Raw genomic sequence first — 18,317 nt, forward strand, 5'->3', positions numbered from 1 at the left:
AAGCTTTATTTTTGAAAACAAGGAGGGTTGAAGGAAAATGTCAGACAATAGGGGAAAACCCATAAACTGCTAACAGACTCAGCCCACGGCTGCTTGTTTTCTCTCTCAAGAGTGTTTGCTGCCCCCTGTCGTTCTTTGCAGAAATAGGATGTAAAAATAAAAAAGATTAAAAAGGCAAAACTAATTTTTTTCAAAAACGTCAATGAACAGCAAGCGTCTGCAAATATAATTGTCAAAAAAGGGCAAATGTATAAGGGCTTGATGTTCAAATATTTTGGAGGACAATTATGTGATGAATAAAATAAGCTTTGTAGAGGGATCTGTGAGATTGTAAAGCTGCCTCATCCCTGGTCTCTATGGAGAAAGAGGTGATAAAGGACCCCACCGTGTGAGCTGCCAGCTGTATGTTCTCTGGTCACTCCCACCGATGGGTCTCCTTCATGATGACGACCATCTATACAGTCCGCACAGATTAGACTGTATGATATGAAGTCCACGCAAACCTGCACAGGAAATGCACTTTCTGTTGAAAGATGATTAAGCAGCTTTACAGGACATGCAAAGAGCACCGTAGGAACAGAGAGAAGCAGCAGGGGGAAGTTGAAGTTGATGGCAAAAGCAGGATTTGGCATAAAAAGAGGTAAGAACAACATAGAGAAAACGAAACTAAAAAAAAGAAGAGCTCACTACAAAAGTTCACACGTTAAATAGGCACCAGATACCCAGCTCAGGCTATTGCTACATCCTGAAAGGTACCCCAGGACAACATGCGGCCTCTTTGAGGTAATTCCCAATACCTACAGACACCCCAATTTATCTTTACAACCAACCCATATTACCTAACATGCCTATATTTCTCTTCTTCCATGTGATATGAAAGGTATTATTTTATATAAGCCAATTTAAGTCTACAAATGTGTCAGTGATTAGTATATGTCATAAGTCCCTAAATATGATAATGAAAGATGACCTGGCCCCGTTTCCAGTTCTTACAACATAGAATTCTATACCTTAGACAAACTACTGTTTTCAAAACTTTATTTTCTTTTTTTCCCCTGCTTTATTGAAGTGTAATTGCTAAGAATTGTATATATTTAAGGTGTAGGATGTGATGAGCTAATACATGTATGCACTGTGAAATGATTACCATAATCAATTTAATGAACACATTCATCTTTTCACAATTACCTTTTTTGTGTGTGAGATGAGAATACTTAAGATCTACACTCAGCAAATTACAAATGTAGAACACAGTATTGTTAATTATAGCCACAATGCTGTACACGAGATCTCCAGGATTTACTCATCTTATAACTGAAAGATTGTACCTTTTGACCAACATCTTTTTGTTTCCCCCACCGCCGGCCGCTGACAACCACCATCCCACTCCCTGTTTCTATGAGTTGGACTTTTTAGATTCCATGAGCAGTATTTGTCTTTCTGTGTCTGGCTTCCTTCAGTTAGCATGATGTTCTCTAGGTTCATCCATGTTTTCACAAATGGTAGAATCTCCTTTTTTATGGCAGAATAATAATCCTTTGTATATAAGGCACATATGTACATATGTGTATATACGCACAAACACGTACACACATATTTCTTCATCCACTCATCTGTCAGTGGACATTTGGGTTGTTTTCATACCTTGGCTCTAGTCAGTAATGCTGCAGTGAATATGGGAGTGTAGATGTCTCTTCAAGATACTGATTTCATTCCTTCAGATAAATATGCAGAAGTGGAATTGCTAGATCATATGGTGGTTCTATTTTTAGGTTTTTTTTGGTGGAACTTCCCATACTGTTTTCCGTAATGGCTGTACAAATTTACATTCCCACCAACAGTATACTAGGATTCTTCTTCATTCACACCTTTGCCAACATGGATCTCTCGTTTTTTAAACGATAGCCATTCTAATAGCAGTGAGGTGATATCTCATGGTGGTTTTGAAGTGGATTGTCCTGATGATAGAAATGTTGAGCATCTTTTCATATGCTTGTTGGCCAGTTGTATGTCTTGGGGAAAATGTCCAAATCAATTAATAAATAAGAAAACTAGGCCAAGTAATGATCAAGATGAGGACCTTTTAAGGATCATGCTTACTTCACTTGTGTGCTCCTGAGATTCAAAAAGAAAAGAAAAGAAGAAAAGAAAGAACTAGAAAGATTATACTTATGGAACAGAATGGTCCAGACATATGCACATAGTTGGTATCCTAGAAAATACACTTTTTAATGGAAGACATGGAAAATTTAATGGAAAACTGTCTTCAGATGCATAATATGAAAAATAAACTTTCTGAAATAAAGTGCTAAATTTTCATATTAAAAGAGGAAAAAGTGGTAAGGAATTACTAATTGCAGAACATACTTATCAAAGTGGAGTCAGAAAAATATATTTGTACAAGAAGGGAAAATCAGGTACCCGAGAGTGTTCCACTGAACTTCCAGGGTCAGCAAAGTTTTAAGCAAAAGGAAATGCAAAAAGAGAATTTTATTCCCATCCATTTTTTCCCTAAAAAGTATTAAGGAAATAGATATTCATTTTCAAGCACATATAACGCAGGAACATAGGACCCATGAGCTCTTCTTGGAAGGAAAAATGCATTTGAAGGTGAAATCCAGGCAACTCAGAGCAAATATAGAACAAAGAACTCAGGAAGCGAATCAGTAGTAAATGGATCGGGGGTGAGCATCAAATTGATTTACATGTAAAACTGTAACTAAACTCTGGGAACTATGGTTACAAAGCAGATTGTGGAAATTATGAACCTTATTAAAAATAAAAATATAACAAAATCAATAGTTTAGGAGAATGGATGTAGGAGGAAGTGTAAGTACATTGATTTCCTCATTTTTCATAATAAGGAGTCAGTAGACACGTCTCATTTTAATGATAGTTAATGGACTCTAATCTCCTGCAGTGTTATTCATAGTCTTAGTTCTTAACCTGAGAGGAACCCCTCAGGAAATAACTTCTCATATCATGAAAGCATTTTCCTGAATTTCACCTTTTCCGACAGATCCATGTTATAATTTAAAATTGTATTTGCGAGGAGCGCCTGAGTGGCTTAGTTGGTTAAGCGTCCGACTTTCGCTTAGGTCATGATCTCGCGGTTCGTGGGTTGGAGCCCCGCGTCGGGCTCTGTGCTGACTGCCAGCTCGGAGCCTGGAGCCTGTTTCAGAGTCTGTGACTCCCTCTCTCTCTGACCCTCCCCTGCTCACGCTGTCTCTCTCTCTCTCTCCTATAAATAAAATAAAAATATTAAAAAAATAAATAAAATTGTATTTATGAAAGTTCATACCACAGTCAAATTTGGAAAATTTAGAAAAGGGAAAGGTCAATATCCATTATAGAAACAAAAATAATATTATTATTCATTCCAAAGAAAAGCACAAAACAGAAAAGGAAGAATCTCAGGGGTTCTAGGAAACTAGTCATTTTTTTTAATGAAGTTCATTTTTGTTAAAAGGCAATCATTGCTGTTTTAGGAAAGGAATGAAATCTGTGGCATTAACCTCTGTGTAATGATGTGTTCAGCTGTTATCGATCAGTGAGCTTTATATAATTAACATAAATCATTGTCTCCTTGACATTTTGCTGTACAATCCTAAGTGACACTAATATGAACAGTTTATGGCTCAACAATAAAATTTTGTAGTAAAATATGAAACTAATTGACACATTCTGTTTTCTAATCTGTTACTGCTGGAGAGAAAAACTTTAATAAATATTTCCATGATGACATGAATATAGTTTTAGTGAACGTAAGCATCTTTAGGAATTTTCTTTACTAGAGGAAGGTTTCAATGCATGACTGTGCCGTGGCATCGGCTCCGAACGACCACATTCCTGCCTGTAGACATGGGAGAAAACGATGAGATGCTCGGTGATTTGACGTGTAGCCTGGGAAATGCAGACTGCCTCTGGACACAGAAACTCCTAAAATTCTCATCCCGTTTTCATGGTTTCTTTTTTTATCTTTAACTTTCTCTAACATTCTATATTCAAGTTAATTAGTGATTGTCTGTCTCCCCCAACTGTTTATATATATTGAATGATGGAAGGACTTCATTTTTGTTCACCTCTGTGCTCCCAGATCCTAGAAATTTGACTGAGACATATTTGGAGCTCACGAGATGTTTGTTGAACAAATTGAATGCATGAATATGTAAGCTATAACCATAAGTTATCTGCCGTAAAGTATATTTTAGAAAGAGGTTGTTATTTCCAGGAGTCGCTTTAGCCACATCATATTAAGAATATCCTTAAGTTTTTGCATGAAAGCACTCATTAAAACCTCAACCTGTGGTCTTTTTTGATATTGATGTAATTGATACTTTGATATTTGATATTGATATTATTGTCTCTAAATCCTTAATAGGAGTCACATCTTAAGGGCAGACAAACTCATATTCAAATCCCAGTAGTTCACTTTTTAATTCTTTTTAATGTTTATTTTTGAGAGAAAGAGAGATACACACACAGAGTGTGAGTGGGGAAGGGTCAGAGAGAAAGGGAGACAGAATCCACAGCGGACTCCAGGCTCTGAGCTGTCAGCACAGAGCCTGACACAGGACTTGAACTGACGAACCATGAGATCATGACATGAGCCAAAGTCGGCCGCTTAATGGACTGAGCCACCCAGGCACCCCAAATCCCAGTAGTTCAATTTACTAAAACTGTAAACTTACTGGTCAGGTAGACTGCATACTGCCTATATAGAATGTGGGAAATTACCTCGTCTTGCTAAAACTCATTTCTAAATTGTAAAACAGAGCATGTAGAGACATCTAGTGTTTATCCATGCCGATTTTTCTTTTGTTTTGGTATTAGATTATTTTTCCACCCCTAAAACAGAGCAGGACTATTTAGCGCATCCTTCCAAACTTGTTATGAGCATAAGCTATTCTGGCAACCAGGGAGTCCTCTGTTTAAAACAGTGGGAGCCAATGTCCCACGGTCAGGGCAGAGTCATGTGTGGAAGAGCTCTTGACCTGCTGACGCAAGCTGGACTTGCACTAGAAGCACGAGATAAAAATCTGTGTGGTAGGATTTAATTTGTTATTGAGAGATAATAAAAATCTTGAGTAATATATGAGAGTGATATTTACCTCCTAATATTATTAAGTGTGTATCTAATACATTTAAAACAATAGGCTTGGTGCCTGTACAACTTTTAAAAGTCTGTGATTTATATCATTGTTATTACCATTACTGTTATTACTTCCTCTTATTCACTAAATCATTTTAAAGTAACCTCAAGAAGATATAGGAAAAGGGAACAAATGAGAATAAATGAGTAAAAGAAATACAAAAACAGAACATGGAAATTAAACTGGTTATAATATTCGTAATGACAGAGATAATATACAGATATTAACTGCCACATCCAAAATATTAGCTTAAATTTCATTACTTTAGACAAGGCTTCCAAAAAATGAATTGTGAGAAAGAAGTGGAAATAAAGAGGGGTTCCTGGGTGGTTCAGTCGGTTGAGAGTTTGACTTCAGCTAGGGTTATGATCTCATAGTTCGCAGGTTCAAGCACCACGTGGGGTCTGTGCTGACAGCGCAGAACCTGGAGACTGCCTTGGATTCTGTGTCTCCTTCTCTCTCTGACCATCCCCCGTTTGCACTGTGTCTGTCTCTGTATCTCAAAAATAAATAAATGTAAAAAATATTTTTTTAAGAAATGGAAATAAACAATATATGAAAATATTCTAATCCAAAGAAAAACTCAACTTATCAGCATTAGTTAAAGCAGCTACATAGAAATGAAAAACCTACATACCCTCCCCTCACCAATATAATACAGGTCAGAAATAAAAATATGTTACTCGGTTTTGTAGAAATAGACAAGCTTATTCTAAAATCTGTATGAAGACACACAAACTCTAGAATGATTAAAACAATCTTGAAATGGCAGAATGAAGTGATGGGAATCTTTGTACTCAATACTGTGGTGTACAATATAGCTACATTAGTCAAAACGGTATAGTGTTAGTGAAGGGATAGATACAAATCAATGAAACAATAACAGAATATAAAGTTGAGAATAGATCCACAGAAATGTGATTTTTGACAAAAATGCAAAAGTAATTTCACAGAGCAAGAAGAGTCTTTTCAACAAATGATGCTGATACAATTGAATGTTCATAGGCTAAATTGATTAACCTAAATCTCACATTTCATCTAAAAACTAATTCAAAGTGAATTGTGGACTTAACGATAAAATGTTAACAGTATAAGATTTTTGGGAAAAAAAATACAAGAAAAACTTCATAATCTAGGGCTAGGTTAAAAGATTGTAGGCCTGACATCAAAAACATGATATGAAAGGGGAAAAAATAAAGCTGTACCTTTTACAGTATTTATTTAAAATCCAGTTAGTTAACATACAATATAGTATTAGGTTCAGGAATATAATACAATGATTCAATCCTTCCATATGTCATCCGGTGCTCATCACAAGTGCATTAATTAGTCTCTATCACCTATTTAATCTGTCTCCCTGCCCACCTGCCCTTTAGCAACCATCATTTTGTTCTCTTTAATAAAATTCTGTCTCTTGATTTGCCTCTCTCTTTCTTTTTTTTTTAAATGTTTTATTTATTTCTAGGAGCGAGAGAGACAGCGTGAACAGGGGAGGGTCAGAGAGAGAGGGAGTCACAGACTGAAACAGGCTCCAGTCTCCGAGCTGGCAGTCAGCACAGAGCCCGACGCGGGGCTCGAACCCACTAACCACGAGATCATGACCTAAGCGAAAGTCAGACGCTTAACCGACTAAGCCACCCAGGCGCCCCTGCCTCTCTCTTTTGTTTTTCCCTTTGCTCTTTTGTTTTGTTTCTTAAATTCCACATATGAGTGAAATCATGTGGTATTTGTCTTTCTCTGACTTATCTTGTTCACCGTAATACTCTCTAGCTTCATCCATGTCTTTGCAAATGGCGAGATTTCATTCTTTCTGATGACTGAATACTATTCCATTGTGTATATATACTATCACTTCTTTAACTGTTCATCAGTTGATGGATACTTGAGCTATTTCCATTGTTTGGCAATTGTAGATAATGCTGCTCCAAACATCAGAGTGTATGTATCCCTTTGAATTACTAATTTTTGTTCTTCATGTAGATACCCAGTAGTGCAATTGCTGGATTAATGGATAATTCTATTTTTAACTTTCCGAGGAGCCTCCATACTGTTTTCCAGAGTGGCTGCACCAGTTTGTATTCCTACCAACAATGCAAGAGAGTTTCCCTTTCTCATCATCCTCACCAACACCTGTTTTTTCTTGCATTGTTGATGTTAGCCATCGTGGCAGGTGTGAGGTAATAATCTCAATGTAGTTTTGATTTGCATTTCCCTGATGGGAACTGATGATGAATATCTTTTCACGTATCTGTTGGATATCTGTATGTCGTCTTTGGAAAACTGTCCATTCATGTCTTCTACCCATTTTTAATTGGATTATTTGTTTTTTGTGTGTTGAGTTTTATAAGTTCTTTATATATTTTGGATACTAACACTTTATCAGACATAATTTCCAAATATATATCTTCTCTCACTTTTTAGTTTGCTTTTTAGCTTTGCTAATTGTTTCTTTCACTGTGCAGAAGATTTTTTATTTTGATGTAGTCCCAACAGTTTTTTTGTTTTTATTTCCCTTGCCTTAGGAGATCTATCTAGGAAAAAAAGCTATAATGGACGATGTCAAGGAAATTATTGTCTGTGCTTTCTTGAAGGACTTTTATGGTTTCAGGTCTCATATTTAATTCTTTAAGTTTTGAGGGATTTTTTTGTGTGTGGTGAACGATAATGGTCCAGTTTCAGTTTTTGCATGTTGCTGTCCAGTTTTCCCCACACTATTTGTTGAAGAGATTATGTTTTCCCCCATTTTCCCCATTGTATATTCTTTCCTGCTTTGTTGAAGATTAATTGACCATATATTTGTGGGTTTGTTTCTGGGTTTTCTGTTCTGTTCCACTGATCTATGTGTCTATTTTTGTGCCAGTACCATACTGTTTTGATTACTACAGCTTTGTAATGCAACTTGAAGTCTGGAATTGTGATGCCTCCAGCTTGGCGTTTCTTTCTCAAGATTGCTTTGGCTATTAAAGTGTCTTTTATGGTTCCATGCATATTTTAGGATTCTTTGTTCTAGTTCTGTGAAAAATGCTGTTGGCATTTTGATAGAGATTGCATTAAATGTGTAGATTGCTTTCGGTAGTATAGACATTTTAACAATATTTATTCTTGCAATCCATGAGCATGGACTCTCTTTCCATTTCTTTGTGACACCTTCACTTTCTTTCATCAGTGTTTTAGAGTTTTCAGAGTACAAATCTTTAATCTCTTTGGTTACGTTTATTCTCAGATATCTTACTGTTTTGGGAGCAATTGTAAATGAAATTGATTCCTTAATTTATCTTTCCGCAGCTTCATTTTTGGTGCACAGAAATGCAACAGATTTCTGTACGTTCATTTGGTATCTGCAACTTTACTGAATTTATTTATCAGTTTAGCATTATTTTAGTGGAGTCTTTGGGTTTTTGACAAATAGTATGTCATCTGCAAATAGTGCAAGTTTTATTCCTTCCTTGCTAATTTGGATGTATTTTTTTTTTTCTTTTGGTTGTCAGATTGCCGTGGTTAGGACTTCCAGTACTACGTTGATTAAAAGTGGTGAGAATACACATCCTTGTGTGGTTTCTCGCTGTGCAGGAAAAGTTCCTGGTTTTCCCGCATTTAGGATACTATTCACTCTGGGTTTTTTATATACTGACGTTATTATGTTGAGGTATGTTCTCTCCAAACCTCAAAAACTTTGTTGAAGGTTTTTGTCATGAGTGGATGTTGTATTTTATCAAATGCTTTCTCTTCATCTATTGAAATAATCTTATGATTCTTATCTTTTCTTTTATTAATGTGGTGTATCATGTTGATTGATTTGTCAATATTGAACTACCCTTGCAACCCAGGAATAAATCCTGCTTGTTCTCGGTAAATGATTCTCTTAATGTATTGTTGGATTCAGTTTGCTACTATTTTGTTGATTTTTACATTTATATTCATCAGCTATATTGGCCTGCAGTTCTCTCTCTCTCTCTCCCTCTCTCTCTTTTGTTTGTTTGTTTGTTTGTGTTGTCTTTATCTGGATTTGGTATCAGAATAATGCTGGCCCCATAGAATAAATTTTGAATTTTCTTTCCTTTTTTATTTTTTGGAATCATTAGGGAAGGATGGATATTAACTCTTGCTTACATGTTTGGTAGAATTTGCCTGTGAAACCATCCAGTCCTGGACTTTTGTTTTTGGGGAGATTTTTGATTATTGATTCAATTTCTTTTCTGGTTGTCAGTCTGTTTAAATTTTCTATTCCTGTTTCCGTTTTGGTAGATTATTTCTAGGAATTTGTCATTTCTTCTAGGTTGTCCAATTTGTTGGCATATAGCTTTTCATAATGTTGCCTTATAATTGTTTGTATTTCTGTGGTGTAGGTTGTTATCTCTTTTCTCTTATTTGCAATTTTATTTATTTGTGTCTTTTTCCTTTTTGATAAGTCTGGCTAGAGGTTCATCAATTTTATGCATTTTTTCAAAGAACCAGTTCATGGTTTCATTGATCTGTTTTATTGGATTTTTTTTTTTAGATTCAATATCATGTATTTCTGCTCCAACATTTATTATATCCTACCTTCTACTGGCTTTAGACTTCTTTTGTTGTTCTTTTCTAGCACCTTTATATGTAAGGTTAGGTTGTTTATTTGAGATTTTTCTTGCTTCTTGAGATAAGCCTGTATTGCTATGTAATTTCTTCTTACAACTGCTTTTGCTGCATCCCAAAGATTTTGGACCATTGTGGTTTCATTTTCATTTGTTTCCATGCTTTTTAAAAATTTCTTCTTTGGTTTTCTGGTTGACCCATTCATTGTCTAGTAGCTGTTTAACCTCCATGTATTTGTGCACTTTCCAGGTTTTTCCTTGTGATTGGCTTCTAGTTGTGTAGCATTGTGGTCAGAAAACTTGCATGGTATGATTTTGATCTTCTTAAATTTGTTGAGGCCTGTTTTGAGTCCTAATATGTTATCTATTCTGGAGAATGTCCCATGTGCACTTGAAATGAATGTGTATTTTGCTATTTTAGGATGGAACATTCTGTTAAGTTCATTTGGACCAGGGTATCATTCAAAGCCATTGTTTTTTTGTTGATTTTCTGTTTAGATAATCTGTCCATTGTTATAAGTGGATGTTAAAATCTCCTACTATTATTGTATTATTACCAAGTAGTTTCTTTATGTTTGTTTTATGTATTTGGGTGTTTCCATGTTAGGTGCATAAATATTTATGGTTACATCTTTTTGTTAGATTATTCTCTTTATTATTATATAGTGCCCTTCTTTGCATCTGATTATAGTCTGTTTTAAAGTCCAATATAAGTATTGTCTAATCTAAGTGTTGCTACTTCAGCTTTCATTTAATATCCATTTGCATGTTTCTTAATCCCCTCACTTTCAATCTGCAGGTGTCTTTAGGTCTGACATAAGTCTCTTGGATCACATGAGAGGCTCAGATGGTTAAGTGTCCCACTTCAGCTCAGGTCATGATCTCACAGTTTGTGGGTTCAAGCCCCACATCAGGCTCTGTGCTGACAGCTCAGAGCCTGGAGCCTGCTTCAGAGTCTATGTATCCCTCTCTCTTTCTGCCCCTCCCCCACTCATGCTCTGTCTCTCTCAAAAATAAATAAACATTAAAAAAATAAGTCTCTTGTAGGCAGCATAAATCTTTTATTTAACCCATTCTGACACCCTATATCTTTTGGCTGGAGTATTTAGCCATTTACATTCAAGTAATTATTGACAAATATGTATTTATTGCCATTTTCTCACTTGTTTTGTGGTTGTTTCTAGAGATTTTCTCTGATCCTTTCTTGTTTTTCTGTCCTTCATAATTTTCTGGTTTTCATTAGTGATCTATTTGGACTTCATTTTCTTTCTTGTTTGTATATTTATTAGTAGTTTTTGATACATGCTTACCATTAGCTTTGTAGATAACCTCTTCTGCATAGAGTAGTCTATAGTAAGTTGATAGTTGTTTAAGTTTGAACTCATTCTTTACTTCTCCCCATACTTTAGCTATGTGTTGTTATATTCTATATCCTTTTTGTGAGTTCTTTGATTTTTTTTCCAGAAATATTCGTTTTTACTGATTTTGCATTTTCTCCCTTTATACTATCACTTTTGGTCTCTCCTTTGCACTCTAAGAATCCCCTTTAATATTTCTTGCTGGGCTGGTGTAGTCATCACAATTCCTTTAATTTTTGTTTGTTTGGGAAACTCTGTACTTTCTATCCTGAATGATAGCCTTGCTAGATAGTGTATTCTTGACTGCATATTTTTCCCATTCAGCAAGTTGAATATACCATGCCACTGTCTTCTGGCTTGCAGACTTTCTATTGAAAAATATCCTGCTAGCCTTATGAATTTCCCTTGTAAGTTACTGACCTCTTTTGTCTTACTGCTTTTAAGATATTTTTTCTTTAGCACTATATTTTGCAAATTTAATCACAATATGTCTTGGTGTATGTCTGCTTTTGTTGATTTTGATGGGAGTTCTCTGTACCTTCTGGATCTGGATGTCTGTTTCATTCCCTAGATTGGAAAGTTTTCAGCTATTAGCTCTTCAAATAAATTTTCTGTCCCCTTTTTTCTCTGTTTTTCTTCTGAGACTCCTATACTATGAATGTTATGTTGGATGGAATCAGTGAGTTCCCTAAATCTTTTATTTTGCATAATTCTTCTTTCTCTTTTCTTCAGCCTCATCATTTTCCATTACTTTGTGTCCTAGGTAGTAAATTGTTCCTCTGCTTCTCCCAGCCAGCTATTCCTTTCATCAAGAGTGTTTCTAATTTCATTCATTGTACTCTTCATCTTTGATTATTTTTAACTCTTTTATCTCTGTGGTAAGGGTCTCACTGAGGTCTTCCATTCTTTTTTCAAGTCCAGTGAGTGTGCAGGTGTTTGTGCTAGTCTTCTAGGGGAGGGGCCCACTACACTGGTCCTGAGCTTGTCTTCTAGCAGAGGGTCCCATTACAGTGGTACTGAGCTGGTCTTATAGGGGAGGGTCCCACTACACTGGTACTGAGCTGGTCTTCTGGGGGAGGGGCCCACTGCACTGGTCCTGAGGTAAGCATGACTGAGAAGGGCAGTTCCACAAGCTCAAGGGGGCTTCGTGTAAGCAAGTTAGGCAGTGTCAGGGCTCTGCTGCCTCCTGCAGGTGGCTGTGTGTTTATGCTCAGGGGCAGGGGAAGGAAATGCTTTGGCCGCTCCTTTGTTCCCAGAGAGGTATTTCTTTGAAGCCTGCCTCTCAGGGACACACTCTGAGAAGAGCAAATAATCTCCAAGCTGTGTCCCCAGGGGCTCTTCGGATTGCTGTTTCACCATCTGTGCTGCTGGGCTGTTTTCCCGTCTTCTCCCCCGGAGCAGTGCAGTGCCCTCCAGCCTCTACCCTAGCCAACCAAGCCCACTGACCTTTCAAATTCCGGGCTTTGAGCCCTGCTAGTTGCAAGAACTCACAAAATTCAGCCCCTTTGAAGCCAGAGGCTAGGAGGAAACATTCTCGTTGTTGTGCACTCTCTTGTGTGCTCCTCTCTGTCACCTTTCTCCATGACTATGGCTCCCTCCCTTTCACAGCAGCCAAGATCCCTTTCTCCCCCAAACCATGCGTCTGTGTTTCCTACCTTCTTCGATGCAGTGTCTTCTCTCCTTTGAACCATGGAATTTGTTCTGCAAGTCTTCAGCTCCATTTCTGGGGTATTTAGAATTATCTGACAATTATCTAGTTGAATTTGTGGGACGAGGCAAGCGTAGGGTCCTCCCGCTCTGCCACCATCTTCCTGTGTCCTGAAAGGCCATGTCTTAAGAAGATAAGTGACAAGTGATAGACTGGACAACATATTTGCAAACAGCATATCTGACAGAACACTAGTATCTAGAATATGCAAAATGTCTCAAAACTCAACAGTAAAAATAACAACAACATCCAATATGAAAATAGGCAGCAGACATGAATATGCATTTTACCAAACAGGATATACGGAAAGCAAATGAGCAAATGAGAAGGTGCACAGTTTCATTACCCATCTTCGAAATGCAAGTTAAAATCACAATGGATAGCCTAGAAAACTTCTACGTTAGTGACAACACCAAATGCTGATGAGGAGGAAGTGAAACTGGATCCCATGTACATCACAGGTACAGGGCTAAAATGGCACAGCAACTCCGGAAGACAGCATGGCTGTTTCTGTAACACTAAACATACACTTACCATATAAGCCACAAATTGCACTCTTTGGCATATGTCATAGCAACCTTATTTGTAATAGCCCCAAACTGGAAACAACCCAGTGGCCTTCAAAAAAATTGGTAAGTAGTTAAACTGTGCTGTATCCATACCATAGAAGAGTCCATATTCAATGATAACAAAGAAGGCACTATTAATACAACCTAGATAAATACAATACAACTATTGGTTACAACCTAGATGAATCTCTTAGAATTATGCTGAGTTAAAAATGCCAATTTCCAAAGGTTATACACTGTATTATTCTTTATATTAAATTAGCTGTAACGTCAAAATTAAGAAAGAGTGAACAGATTAGTGGTTGTCAGTGGTTAAGCATGAGTTGGTAGAAGTAGGAGAGATGTGAGTTGTGGTATAAAAGAGCAACATGAGGGATCCGTTTTTAAGAAAACATGTTTCTTTTATTTTGAGAGAGACACAGTGAGTGTGAGCATGTGTGAGTGGGGGAGGGACAGAGGGAGAGCCAGAAAGAGAATCTCAAGCAGGCTTCTGCACTGCCAGGGCAGAGCCGAACATGGTTCTCAAACTCACAAACCATGAGATCCCGACCCAAGCCGAAACTGAGAGTCACATGCTTAACCAACCTGGCTTACCACCCAGGCACCCCAGGAGGGAACCTTTTGGTTTTGGAACTGGTCCATACTTGACCAGGTTTATACACAAAACTACAAATGTAATAAAATGGCATAGAACTACACACACACACACACACACACACACACACACACACACAGAGGAGAATAACTAAAACAGGGTATCTGAAGACTAGTGGATTGTACCAATGTCAGTGTATCAATGGTTGTAATATTTTACTCCATTTTTTCAAGTTATTATCCTTAGGGGAAACTGAGTAAATGTACATAATCTCTATTATTTCTGACAACTGTGTTCAACTCCACAATAACCACAAAATTGAAAATGTAATTGAAAGATCATTACTCAAAAGTATAAGAATGATATTTCATATCTAATTAGGAAAAAAAGGAGCAATAGTTTTAACATTCTGAATGAAAATAATCCTGAATCTAGAATTTACTCTTGGAATTCTCACTGAAATGGGAGCACAAATTGACATTCTCAAATAAAAAAGGTTAAGAAACCTTATCATTCATTAGCCTATTCTGGGGGTAAAAAAAAAGAACAATGACAAATTACAGATCTTTAAAATGAGAATGGACTCCAAGAATGGAATTCAAGATTGGATCTCACAGTATGGGAGTTCGAGCCCCACCCTGGGCTCTGCACTAACAACATGGAGCCTGCTTAGGATTCTCCCTCTCCCTCTCTCTCTGCCCTTCCCCTGCTTGTGCTCTCTCTCTCTCTCTCTCTCTTCTCTATCTCAAAATAAATAAATAAATAAACTGAAAAACAAAGAACAGAAAATTCTAACAATTGAGCAGAAATCTGAAATGAAAAATACTAAACTGCAACAAATAGAGAATATCAAATAAATATTAATAAGACCAAAGATTATCACTAATCTAATGAATGTGAAAATATCAAATTATCATATGAAATAACAGATTACTAAACAGAGTTAAAATATTTAGTTGAGGGGCGCCTGGCTGGCTCAGTCCATTAAGCATCTGACTTCGGCTCAGGTCATGATCTCATGGTTCGTGGGTTTGAGCCCCGCGTCAGGCTCTGTGCTGACAGCCTGGAGCCTGTTTCAGATTCTGTGTCTCCCGCTCTGTCTCTCTCTCTCTCTCAAAAATAAATTTTAAAAAATCATTTAAAGAATAGTCACTTGCATCCATGATTTGATCCATCAAATCAGAAGGTTGAGAATAATGGAATCAAAACAGAAAAATTAAACGAAGCTAATAGAAAAATAAACAATTACTAAAGAAGAAATAAGAATGGTAGGTAAGCATAATAAGCGATATTAACCTCACCTGCTTTATTAAATCAGGTTTACTTTTTTCACATTAGGTTAAAATTTTTTTAAAAAAACTAGTATCCAATATTGATGAAAGTGTAGGAAATTAGCTCTCCAATAAATCTCTATGAAATAAAATCTAAAAAGTGTGCATATATTATCTTATGGAGTTACTTTCACATTAACATATAAAGTCTTTATGAAAGTTGCAGTTAAAAAAGAAAAAAACCTTTTGTGATACATTTAACCTCTTTCCCAAACTTGTTTGACCACAGGCCCTTTTGCTAATAAGATATATTAGCATCCTGGGGCGCCTGGGTGGCTCAGTAGGTTAAGCAATTGACTTTGGCTCAGGTCATGAACTCAACAGTTGTTTGTGGGTTCGAGCCCCGCATTGGGCTCTGTGCTGACAGCTGTGAGCCTGCAGCCTGCTTCAGATTCTGTGTTTCCCTCTCTCTCTGCCCCTCCCCCACTCATGCTCTGTCTCTCTCTCAAAAAAAATTTTTTAAACTATTTTTAAAAAGATATATTAATGTCCTCCAAAACAATTAAAACATGCCACCTTAGTCAGTGGCTTAGTGAAAGAACGTGGTTCCACAGATCTACCTACCCCAGAACAAGAGTCCTTTTAAAAGGAATAATAAAAACAAACAAGGTACTTGAAAGACAGTGAGAGGTTTTTATATTAAGATTCATGGTCCTGATACAGACTGTGCATGTGTTTCAGCCACATCCCCTTGTATCTAAGCTCAGCATTTACTTTCAAAAACTAACAAGTCAAGAAATGCTGTGCTACAGAGTGAACGGAATTAACTCACATTCAGTCTTCAGCTTCTTTTAAAACCAGTGTTGCTTGTTTTCCACATATGGAAATGATTTGCCTGGGAACATTTTGGATAGGCCTTAATATTTGCTAATTTTATAGGAAATTCATGGAAATATTCTTTTTAATATTTTCTTGTTTCTCACAGTTGTCTGCAATGGTCATGAGAAAAGCTTTGTCCGTGTGCTATCAGCCATATTATGTTAGAATTAGAATCTAAAAATATACTGACTTTTAATAAGAGTTTGTATATAATATCAAAGATTAATTTTTAGGCGACACAAATTTAGAATCATTTGCTCATTCGATCACAGAATAAATTTCCAGAAACTTTATCGATGTGTTTCCATTCCTCCAACAGGGCTCCCCTGGATTCCACTCAGTAGCTCAAAGGTGCTCTTTTCCTCTCCTGTGGATGCTTGGTCTATGTTTGTGTCCCCTCTCCCAAATTCTTATGTTGAAATAACTGATGCAGGAAGGAAGGAAGGAAGGAAAGAAGGAAGGAAGGAGAGAGAGAGAGAGAAGGAAGGAAGGAAGGAAGGAAGGAAGGAAGGAAGGAAGGAAGGAAAGAAAGAAAGAAAGAAAGAAAGAAAGAAAGAAAAGAAAGAGAAAAGAAAGAAAAAATCAGAAAAGAGAGAAAAGAAAAGAAAAGAAAAGAAAAGAAAAGAAAAGAAAAGAAAAGAAAAGAAAAGAAAAGAAAAGAAATCCTAGCGCTTCATGGGATGGTTTTAGGTGCAGGGCCCTTTGGGAGGAGCTTAGCTCATGAAAGTGGAGCCCTCAAGAGTGGGATGGGTGCCTAATGAAAGAGGCTCCAGAGAGCTCCCTTGCCCCTCTCACCACGCAGAAGGTGCGAGCTATGAATCATGGCACCTGACTGGCCCAGGCTCCCCATCTCCCCGTCCAGCCTCCGGAACTGTGGGAAAGACACGGTTTGTGAGCTACCCGGCCCGTGGATTTTGTTAGAGGCAGCTCTGCGCACCACCAGAACGCCCACCCCAGGGCGCCCACCCCAGGGCGCCCACCCCAGGGCGCCCACCCCAAGGCAGAGAGGCTGCCCGCCCGCCCTTCACGGACATCCCGCGGGGGGCTTTCTGGGGATCTGTTCCCCGCAGGCAGCCCCTTGACTTTCACCTTACCAGGGAGGTGCCCCGTGGGGTAAGGAGAGGGTGGCCCAGAGCGGGCCGTGTGTCAGTCTGCGGCTCTAGAAGACGGCCCTGTTTCCTTGGCACCCTCAGTTTGAGGGGGTTGGGTGACTGCTTGATCTGACAATTGTAAAATAAGATGCACTTAACTTACTATTCTCTACTCCCAGTGTGACAGAATCTTTTCCATTTTAAGCGTGATATGCAGTTTGGGGCAGCAGGGGCTCCAGAATCTCTGTTGTGAAGGGAACCAGGCCCGTGACGAGGCTGGGACGGGTGGGTCGGGCGAGATGGAAGGGCTGGGGAATTTATCTAGATTTTTCCCCATGAAAACACACTTATCTGAGGATGGAGATGGAGATCCTAAGGGAGTAAAGATGTCATCAGACTTTTTTTGGGGGGGAGGGGGGCGCCAGTTAGCATTAAGTGGAAACTGCCTTGTCTTCTGCAGGTTTTCTGCAGTGGTGACCTGCGTCGCTTGCTTTTGTGACGTGAAGCCCCGTCTGAGGCTGGTCGGCACCTGTAGCTCTGTTTTGGAGCGTGGTCACTGTGCAGTTCTGCGGACCACAGAGGCGGGGCCGGAACCAGCCGATCCACTGCTTCTCTGGTTCTCAACACCCCTTTTCCTTGCGTTCTCTTATAAAGATGCAGAGAAAAATACAAAAACTTTATCCTGTAAAACCCTGAAAACACTGTCATCCTTTCACATTTGTTTACTCCTGTTGATTTTTAATCCCGGGAGAAGCAAGGGCAAGCAACAGTGTGGTGTGGTCGAAAGGAAGGAGGGAGAAAAGTTGCCCTCTTCTCTCTCTCTTTTTTTTTTTTTAAATAGTTTATTGTCAAGTTAGTTTCCACATAACACCCAGTGCTCATCCCCACAAGTGCCCTCCTCCATGCCCATCCCCCCCTCCCCCCCACATCCATCAGTCCTCAGCTTTTCTCAGCATTCAAGAGTCTCTCATGGTTTGCCTCTCTCCCTTTCCCCCACCATTTCCCCCCTTCTTCTCCCCCTTGGTCCTCCGTCAAGTTCCTCCTAATCCTCCTATACGTGCACACATATGATATTTGTCCTTCTCTGCCTGACTTATTTCACTCAGCATAACACCCTCAAGG

At 38.1% G+C, this 18,317-nt stretch overlaps 1 protein-coding gene across 1 annotated transcript; it reads right to left on the reverse strand.

Annotated features, from left to right (window-relative positions):
- Nucleotides 1-246: 246 nt before the first annotated feature.
- Nucleotides 247-17,903, reverse strand: LOC120236123. Its single transcript, XM_039238743.1, has 4 exons — nt 17,642-17,903; nt 17,199-17,353; nt 12,738-12,914; nt 247-503 (listed from the first exon to the last, which is right to left on the reverse strand). Exons 1-4 carry the CDS (start codon nt 17,901-17,903, stop codon nt 342-344), a joined length of 756 nt encoding a protein of 251 aa, XP_039094674.1. The 3' UTR covers nt 247-341.
- Nucleotides 17,904-18,317: the final 414 nt, after the last annotated feature.

This window comes from Hyaena hyaena, unplaced genomic scaffold (assembly GCF_003009895.1).
Source record: "Hyaena hyaena isolate Hyena2069 unplaced genomic scaffold, ASM300989v1 scaffold_145, whole genome shotgun sequence".
NCBI classification, from domain to species: Eukaryota; Metazoa; Chordata; class Mammalia; order Carnivora; family Hyaenidae; genus Hyaena; species Hyaena hyaena.

Coding starts and splice junctions, on each gene's coding strand:
- LOC120236123 (XM_039238743.1), bottom strand. CDS start 17,903: ATGACAGTGTTTTCAGGGTTTTACAGGATAAAGTTTTTGTATTTTTCT. Junction 12,915..17,198: donor CCCCACGGGGCACCTCCCTG/GTAAGGTGAAAG, acceptor TATCTTCTTAAG/ACATGGCCTTTCAGGACACA. Junction 504..12,737: donor AAGACACTGCATCGAAGAAG/GTAGGAAACACA, acceptor TTTCCTGTGCAG/GTTTGCGTGGACTTCATATC.